A 10,297-nucleotide genomic window follows, 5' to 3' on the forward strand; every position below is an offset into this window, starting at 1 on the left:
ACATATTTTATGCTTATCGCAAAATGGTTTTGGTCACACGCACATAGCTTGATACTACCTTAGTTACTCATTCACATTTGTCCCTACTTTGTTAATCAAACTCCTTTGGCAAGTTGCTTTCTCCCAATTACGAAAAAAGTGGGATACCATTTAACATCTTGAAATTAAAATAGTAAAAGTTAGATGACATTAGTCCAATTTTTGAATGCGTGTTACCATGTAAGATTCTCGTCCATTGCCAAGCTCATCCGGTGAGGAAAATCGCCCGGTAAGCACTTACCGGGTAAACATTTAGTACACGACCCCTAAACAAATGTCACCTTTGCTTATCGCCTGACCACCTCAGACCACCGAGGTGTACGCCTCAACCAATTTTTACAAATATGTATCTATAAACCCAAGTTCTGAGTATCAATCATTTATCTCAAAAGAAAGAGTTCAATATGTGTTCAAAAAATAACTTAGAAACAATTGTATTTGGAAGAGTTCAAATTTAAAATATCACTCTTTTTTGAAATGAAATGTTTGATTTTAGGGGTTGTTTACCCAAATATTTACTCGGTAAGCGCTTATCGATAAGAGTTAACACTATAATTTATTTTATCGGATAAGTTGAATATTGTGGTCCCACACAAGTTGAAATGATCATCGTGTTAGCAAGATTGTATCTTCTATATAAGGGTGAGCCCAAGAGGAGAAAGTAAGCCTTATTGTGAGTGTGTCTAAAAAGCCATCATTCTTAATTAGTGTAGCAGCTAAAATGGAGTGTTGGTGTGTGAGTAAGATTAAATCATGGTTGTTGATATGGATGACGATTCTTGTTCTCATGGTTTGTCGAATAGAAGGTGGTTGTATAGAAGAGGAGAGAAAGGCGCTGCTAGAAATCAAAACTTCCCTTATTGATTCATACTTTCTCGATTTGGACCAGTTTCTCCCGAGTTGGGTTGATGATGGTAGTATAGGTGGCAAGTGTTGTGATTGGGAGAGGGTCACGTGCAACACAACCACTGGGCATGTAACAAACCTGTCTTTGAGAAACATGGTGGGGATTCCAGAGAAATTTTATGGAGGCTGCAAGAGTATATGGCCATTAAATGTTTCTGTGTTTCTTAATTTTAAAGAGTTAACAAGTCTCAATTTGTCATGGAATTGCCTTGATAACAATATTGTGAACACAGGTAATATGAGTTACCATATTTGCTTGATATGGAATTATTAAAATTGATATCATATACATGTTTGACCATGAATTACAAGCACATTGACTCTATTCATATTCATGAACATCACAGTGATGCAATATGGTGCTTGTAAGTTGACCAAGTAAAATATGTTGACTCAATTATTAGCTATTTATTTTTGAAGTTACCTTCCTTGATATCACGTTATAACTCTTCAATTTTACAGGACTTAGAAGGTTGTCAAGTTTGAAGAAGCTAAAGACACTGGATCTTAGCCTTAATAGCATTGGAAATGAGATCTTTCACTCATTGGGTGCTCTGACTTCACTCAGAGTTTTGAATCTTGGTTACAATAAGTTGGAAGGATACTTCCCTGCTCTTGGCATGTCTTTGGTTCTTCTTAGTTAATATTTGCAATAACATGCAGGTTCTAATTATATGTTTATAATACATGTATTTTGAACAAATTTGCAGCTTTGGAAAACTTGAAGATATTGGATCTTTCTGGAAACTATGATATGGAAGGTAATGAATATGATGTTAAACTCATTCAAGAAGCATTGCTCCTCTCGGATTTGAATGCAATCTTTTCTCTTTACACACAAATATTCTTCCATTCCCAATTTTTTTTTGTCTTCCATTAAATGCAAATTTGACATCTTTTTCTTTTCTCATTTTTTTTTATGAATAATCAGTTTAAAAAATATCAAAAATAATAAGTTGAATATGTTGATTTTTGATTTGAATATGCATTTATAAATGTTTCGTTGGTATTACAGGCTTCGAGCAAGTTTCTCTATTGAAGAAGTTGAAAATTCTAAATCTTCAGTGGAATAATTTCAATGAAAGCCTTATAACATCTTTAAGTGCTCTTCCAATCCTTAAATCCCTAGATTTCAGTTACAATTGGCTAGGATTGTCATTTCCAGTTGAAGGTATGATATATTGATTATCTAACTTCTCACATTTTTGTCTCCTCTCGAATTAACTTAATAGGCTTTATCTTGTTTTTAGTTCATCATAGACATAGATGGACCAAAAATAAATGTGCTGACATCATTTTATTATAAGGAAAAAAAATTGATATTTTTCACAAAATCATCATTGCTTTATTAGTTAATTCTTTGTTTTTCATATATGAGGTCGTGTGTTCAAGTCTTTTATTACAATTTTTTTTCTAGAAACATAATAAATGTGAAACAAAAAAGCTAAAAACTAAGAAAATGACATGAATAAGATTCAAACTCAGGTGTGGGGGGAATAAAAACATTGCAAACTAACTCTAAACTTGTGTCCTTGTAGTTTCAAAATATATATATATATATATATATATATATGGTGACACTTTTCATGATCCTATAATTTTTTACACTACAACGGAGGAATGAAACAATGGCATATGCCACCACTTGAACCCTGATCGTAGATTTATATGTTTATTTATAATTTCTTTACAGGTAGTAGTAGTAGTTGAATCGAAGTTTAAATGTGTAGTTGATTTGTTTATGTTATTCTAGACCTTTAGGAGGTACATGTTACTCTATATTTATACTATTGAAAATGTGCATATATTACATGATATAAATCATAATTGTTTTAACAGTTAGTCATGATAAACAAACAGTTACATTTTTTAAACCACTATTTTGTGTAAGATATATTCAAATCTTAATCATTACCCGAGGAATGGGACCAACTCATGCAATTTTTTTCTAAGAAGTATGCTCATTTCTGTTCTAGACCTCATATTTCAAAAAGAAAAAAAAAAGTAAAAATGTATAAACTACTTCATATTGGCTTTTAAGGGACATTGTGATCCAGAGGAAGGAAACACACATAAATCACTCTTAAAAATTGTTGTGTTTGTTATCATATAAATCAACTGAAGTTCAAAAATAATTTCTAGAGAGAAAAGTATAAAAAATTCGTCAAATTTTCCTATTTTGAATGACTAAATTTCTAAACTTTTTTTAATAAATAAATCTTTGAACTTTTAATAGATAAACTATCAAACTTTTAGAAATTGATTACTTACATCTATTAATTTGACCAAATCTTACGTCATTCAAACCTATTGTATACAACACCATTACTCCCCCTCCCATCACTTGCCACCTCTAGCCACCCCATCATTGTCCGCTTTTTACACGGCCCATCACCGTAGTTGGTCCTTGCTATTGATCTTCCTGTTTTTTATTCTTTTTTGTTTTGCGTTTCTCTCTCCTTTTTAATCTTTTTATACATACTCTATTAAATTGTTGTAAATGAGGGAGAACCGAAAGACAAAAAGTCAGATAAAAAAGAGGGAGATCGAGTCACAAGGTTCGGGAACAACAAAACTGATTTAATTTTTTTTTTACTTTAAAACCTCCCAACCTATTATAATAAAAATGTAAATCAACCGTTAAAAGTTCGGCGGTTTATTTGTTAAAAGAATACCGATATTAGTATAAAATTAACTATTTAAAAATTCTTGTTTTTTGTGTAATTTCTTTGATTCAATTTTTTTTATTATAATTTAGTTTAGGTCTAATAATGAATCAATTTATTTTTAGTTTAATAATATAATTTTTTTTATAAAGATAATAATTAAGTATTCTATTAGTTTAATAATGAATCAATTTACTTTTAGTTTAATAATATAATTATTTATAAAGATAATAATGAAATATTCTATTAGAACTCAACGATTATCATAATTATATTTTTTATTTTTTATATTTAAAATGTGATGTTTATCCTATACATGATTATGTTTATTTGCAATTAGTTACGCAAATTAAAATAATAGAGGTTTAATAAGTTGTACTTATACAAAATTTATTTGTAATCCTAAACTTTAAATAATATGTATCGATAAACAGTACTTTATACATAAAAAATAGGTTTTAAATTTTTTTGTTAAATTCTTTATAATATAAATATATAGAAATGAAAGAGAAGGAGGTGACCATAAGGGCATGATACTTGTCACAATGGCATTGTTCAAATATGTATTATTGAATGGTCATGTTATTGAGGAATATTTTCATTTATACGCAATTTTAAGGATGAGATCATGAATAAGTTTAGTCTTATTATGACATAATGATTGCTTCATATTATATGAAAGAAAGTGAACAAAATGAATAAAACTATGTCATCTATAATCACGATTGTCTTTGAAACTACTTAACATATATTTCGGTCAAACTAGTTTCAAAATCTACATTTTAAATGACATTTGATTACTTTATTTATGTTTTGGTTCATGTAACAGAATTAGCCCAGCTCACTAATTTAGAGGAGTTGGATTTAAGTCATACTTATCTCAGCGGCACACCAAGTATCCAAGGTAAAAGGAGATCTAGCCATAGTAACTTGTGCATACTTAAAAAAATATGAAGAAACAAAAATGGTTTCATAAAAAGTTCATTGTTTTTCTACAGAATGCACAAGATTATCGAGATTGAAAAAGTTGAAGAGTATAAGTCTTCAATGGAATGATTTCAACAAGAGCATCATTTCATGCTTAAGTACTCTCCCATCCCTCAAGACTCTTGATCTTTCACATGGTACTTTATCGGGAGGTTCTTTTCCCATCAAAGGCATGTTCTACACGACTAAATTTTATTTTTATTATTGTTTATTGATTTCCCTTTTAAATGGTTAGAGTGTTAAAAAAAATTAATTGGTTAAATTGCAATAAAAAGTAGAGCAAATTGCATAGGAATATAACCATTTTGGTCTTATTCATATTTTATGTAACATACTTTCAAAATTTTAATCCTTACCGAAGGAATTAGACCAACTCATGCAATTTTTGTTCTAGACCTCGTATTTTCGAAAAGAAAAAAAAGAAATAACAAATGTACTATAAACTACTTCATCTTGGCTTTTAAGGGATATTGTGATCCAGAAGAAGGAAACACAGGTAAATTACTCTTAAAAATTGTTATGTTCGTATCATATAAATCAGTTGAAGTTTAAAAATAATTTCTAGAGAGAAAAGCGTAGAGAAACTCATCAAATTTTCCTATTTAAAATGACTAAATTTCTGAACTTTTTCTTAACAAATCAATCTTTGAACTTTTCATCTTGTATGATTTTTTGCATCATTTTTTATAGATAAACCATCAAACTTTTAGAAATTGATTACTTACATCTATTAATTTGACCAAACCCTACGTCGTTCAAACCTCTTGTATGCAACACCATTACTCCCCCTCCCATCCCTTGCCACCTCTAGCCGTCCCATCGTTGTTCGCTTTTTACACCGCCCATCACCGTTGTTGGTCCTTGCTATTGATCTTCTTCTTTTTGATTCTTTTTTGTTTTGTATTTCTCTCTCCTTTTTTTATCTTTCCATACATACTCTATTATGTTGTTGTAAAAAAGGGAGAATCGAAAGACAAATTCAGATAAAAAAAAGGGAGGGAACAATAAAACTGATTATAGACAAATGTAAGTAACCAACTTTTAAAATCTTAACGATTTATTTGTAAAAAAAATATTCAAAGACTTAATTATTCAAAATGAGAAAATTTGATGGTTTATTAATTTTAAAAAAAGTTCAAGGCTTTAAATATAATAATTCAAAATAAAAAAATTTCTTGAATTTTTCCAAACTTTTCCCAATTTCTAGATGAAAATTTTGGATTTATTTAGAATTTTTGTCATAATAAACAATTAATCATGTTTTAAAATCTCTTAGCAAAATAATAATCAAATTTTAGAAAAATCATGTGCTTGGTATCATTTAACAATCTAAAACAACAAATGATTTTTAATATAACAAAAAATTTATCATAAGAATTGCTTAAAAAGAAAGGTTGAAGTTGTGACATTATTTTTTACACATATATAATTGACTATTTTTTTATTTTAAATTATTTAAGTTCTAAAAAAATTATCATTATAAAAGCTAAATCGCTTTTTATAAAAGATTCACATTTTATTAAAATGATAATAACCAATTGCGTATGTGTCTCTTTATTTATTTCAGAGCTGCTTCATTTATCTGATCTGGAAGTCCTCCTCTTAAAAAATAATGATTTCAATGGAACATTACCAATGGAAGGTAAGCATTATTTCTTCATCCTTTTACAACATTATTGTTATTGCTTTTAAAAAAGTAATCAAGTTATCGACTCATTCTAAACATGAAAAAATGATCCTTAATTATTTAACAAATCCTTTTTTAATGTTTTTGTTTGAATACGTATATTAATGCTTAGTTCACTCTTGTTGTTTTCTAGCTTTCACATCTTTTCACCATCTGAAGGTCTTAGATTTGAGTGCTAATGAATTTGTTGGGAGCATCGCATCAACAATAAATGCATTATCACCTTCCATTAGAGTTGTCTCATTTGCTTACAACAAGCTCAACGGCTCGATACTTGGTATGTTATCTAGACCATTCGTGATTTAAAACATACGAAAGCAAAGTTCATATAGCATATATAGCTACATCCATGTACACTTTCCGTTACATTACATTAGCCCGATAGTTGATCTTTGATATCATATGACCATGCAAGTGTGAGTCGTTACATTACATTAGTCTGATTGTTTTATTTAATTATTTCTTTTCACAGGTCTATGTGAGTTGAAGAACCTTTGGGAGTTGGATCTTAGTCACAACATGTTCGAGGGAAACCTGCCTCACTGTTTCAATAGTCTATCATCTCTTAAGTTGTTGGATATTTCTTCAAATCAATTCACGGGAACACTTCCGCCATCACTAATCGCCAATCTCACATCTCTTGAGTATGTTGATTTTAGTGATAACAAATTTGAAGGTGCATTCTCATTTAGCTCATTCTCCAGTCATAAAAAGCTAGAGGTAGTTATATTTAAATGCAACAATGACAAATTTGAGATGGAAACWGAAGAGCCCATGGGTTGGATTCCGATGTTTCAGTTGAAAGCTCTTGTGCTCTCTGGTTGCAATCTAAATAGGCCTAAAGCAAGTGTTGTTCCTGGGTTTCTTCTTCAGCAACGCATGTTACGGATGATAGACCTATCACACAACTCTTTGAGGGGACAGTTTCCGAATCGGTTGATTGAGAATAATACAATGTTGGAAGCACTTATTCTAAGGAACAACTCATTTGGTGGTACTATTAGTATGCCGCTGCATACTCATGCTAACCTAATATGGTTGGACATGTCCGAAAATCAGATTTTACGTACCATTCCGGGCGATATTCATAAGTTCTTTCCATATTTAGCATATTTAAATTTGTCCAGGAATATTTTAGATGGTTCTATATCTTCAATTGCGGATCTGGGTTGGTTAAACGCACTGGATTTATCTGATAATGAGTTCTCAGGAGAAGTACCAAACCGGCTGTTCACAAATATTTCAGACTTATCGGTATTGAAATTATCAAAGAACCTATTGCATGGCATGGTACTTTCAGGAAACTTAAGCTTCGGTCATTTTAGTTCTCTTGCCTTAGATAACAATTGTTTCACTGGGAAAATTGGGAATTGGACTAGCAAAGACTCTTATTTGGAGACTATGGATATTAGCAATAACTTTTTTACAGGTAGAATCCCCCATTGGATAAGCAACATGAGTCAAGAGTTTGAACTTGTTGCGAGAAATAATAGTTTGGAAGGCCCATTTCCTTGCGGAAAAACACCATTCTCGTTTCTGGATATCTCACAAAATTCTTTCTCGGGGCCCATCCCATCGTGCTTAAATTTCCAAGAAATGAAGCATCTTCATTTGGGTTCCAACAAATTCACCGGATCAATACCCAATGTATTTCGTAGTTTGCCTCGGGTTTTAACTTTGGATATAGGCAACAACTCCTTGTCAGGACGGATACCCAAATTTCTTGTTAATCTATCCGATTTAAGGATCCTAATTTTGAGAGAAAATAACTTTAGTGGTTCTATTCCAAAGCAGTTGTGCCAATTAAGTGATGTGAGTTTGATAGATTTAGCCGGTAACTCTATCTCTGGTTCAATACCTTCTTGCCTCCAAAATGTTATAAGCCCTATCAAACCTGTTTTCAGAGAACTAACAATTTCCATCTATGAGACTTCCTCCCGATACCATCAGAGTGTTCTGTTTAAAGAGTATAATTCATTATTGTGGCTGGAAATACTTGGGATGCAAGACGAAGTTCAGTTTACAATAAAAACTCACTATCGTTCCTACAAAGGTCACATTCTTGATTTGATGGTGGGACTGGATCTATCATGTAATAAACTAGTTGGTGAAATCCCAAAAGAACTAGGGTTATTGACCCAGATTCACTCTTTGAATCTGTCTCACAATCAGTTGACAGGAACCATTCCAATGCAATTCTCAAATCTTGAGAATATAGAGAGCTTGGACCTTTCTTACAATGGTTTGAGTGGCAAAGTTCCATCAGAACTAATTAAGCTGAATTCTCTTGCTTATTTTAATGTTTCTTACAACAATCTATCAGGAAAACTCCCAGATATGAAAGCACAGTTTAGTACCTTTACCAGTGAGAGCTATGAAGGGAATCCACTTCTTTGTGGGCCACCACTAGAGAAGAAATGCACGTCTACATCACAGGTGACCGATGCATCAGGTGAAGAAGGCATTGATAAATGGTATGAGATCGATATGGTATCCTTCTACGGAAGTTCTGGTGCAACATGGGTTGTGTTCCTGTTGGGATTTGTTGGTGTTCTTTACATCAATCCTTATTGGCGTAGAAGGTGGCTAGACTTGATTGAAGAATGTATGTATACATTCTATTACTTCCTTGATGATTTAGTAAGGAAGCTGTCGACGCTCTTTCGTAAATAGTTGTGTGATTTATGTATTTATATTTTTCTGTTATAAATAAATGTATAAGTAGACTCTGGGTAAAAGAAAAGTTTGATTTATGGTAGCAAAAATGGAAGTATCGTGATTTGTGTTGCTTACTGTTATTATCCTTGACTTACTTATGTCCAAACTCCAACTGCTAAACCAGTGTTGTTGCCGGTCTCGCCACCAGGCTACCCAATACGTCCCCCGTGCAACATCACTTCACTTCTTTCAGTACATAAGATGTGAACTAATAATATTATGGAAGGGATGATATTCAACAATGGATTTAGGGGTCGTTTACCAAACGCTTATCCTAGTAAGCGCTTACCAAGTAACATTACCTCACCAGATGAATATAGTCAGGACCAAGAATCTTACCCGGTAAGAGCAAGACAATGACCAAGAGTCTTATCCGGTAAGTGAAGGCGACGACTCTTACTATGGTAAGCGTTTACTGGGTGAATTGTTGTATACTATGTCGTTTTGGTAGACTAAAATCTTACCCGGTAAGTATATAATAGTGTTAAATTTTATCGGTAAGCACTTACCGGGGTAAATGTTTGATAAACGACCCCTTACTCTCACTTTATTCACTTCATAAAAATCAAAGAAATTTCAACATCGTTTCCCTTTATTCACTTCATAACATATTCATATGTAATCTTTATATAAATCTCTTAACTACAAAATTTAGGTTTTACATGGGAACTTCAAAGTTTGTTGGAAATTCAAGAAATATTTATATCGTGTTATAATAAGTATTAGGACAATGATTCATACTCTAATATAATACAAATTGTACAGTACAAAAGGACAAGTAGAAGGAGTAATTGATAATAAAGTAGTGTTGGATTGAAATTGACTTTTGACTTAATAGTGGGTTGCACATATTATGTAATATTCTCGGTGAAATGTGTACTTACAGGAAAACCAACTTTACGTATAGTATTAGTAATTAGGGGGTCTGTTCACTGTGTTTTTGCTTTGTCTAATTTCACTCGTTTGATATAGAGCAATCACGAGCAATCAAATAAGATGTTAGATTGTGAATGATGATTTTTGACACTGCCAAGCTTACTTGGTTACTTAAACATAACCATGTAAGAAAATTAATATCGTTAATCTGCTATGATGAGTATGACTTCAACTTCCAAGTTATACCTCTATTATAGTATCTGGTTTTTAAACAACCGGTTAACAAAATGGGGTACCATTTGTTAACTCGGGCACATGTTTGTTTTAATTAGTACCCGTTTTTCCTATTTTTCTATTACAATTTAGAGGGTGTTATGAACGTTTTCATAGTAGTGTTTTAAACAAATCATATGATGCA

At 31.7% G+C, this 10,297-nt stretch overlaps 1 protein-coding gene across 1 annotated transcript; it reads left to right on the forward strand.

Moving 5' to 3' along the window:
* The first annotated feature begins 717 nt into the window (after positions 1 to 717).
* LOC112503905 (receptor-like protein 9a) lies at positions 718 to 9,003 on the forward strand. The gene is made up of 9 exons (XM_025107880.1): positions 718 to 1,178; positions 1,408 to 1,565; positions 1,646 to 1,706; positions 1,961 to 2,116; positions 4,441 to 4,515; positions 4,610 to 4,750; positions 6,106 to 6,240; positions 6,419 to 6,562; positions 6,758 to 9,003. Exons 1-9 carry the CDS (start codon positions 761 to 763, stop codon positions 8,956 to 8,958), a joined length of 3,489 nt encoding a protein of 1,162 aa, XP_024963648.1. The 5' UTR covers positions 718 to 760; the 3' UTR covers positions 8,959 to 9,003.
* Positions 9,004 to 10,297: the final 1,294 nt, after the last annotated feature.

This window comes from Cynara cardunculus, unplaced genomic scaffold (genome assembly GCF_001531365.2).
Source record: "Cynara cardunculus var. scolymus isolate 2C unplaced genomic scaffold, CcrdV1 Un_Scaffold_4114, whole genome shotgun sequence".
Taxonomy (NCBI): domain Eukaryota; kingdom Viridiplantae; phylum Streptophyta; class Magnoliopsida; order Asterales; family Asteraceae; genus Cynara; species Cynara cardunculus.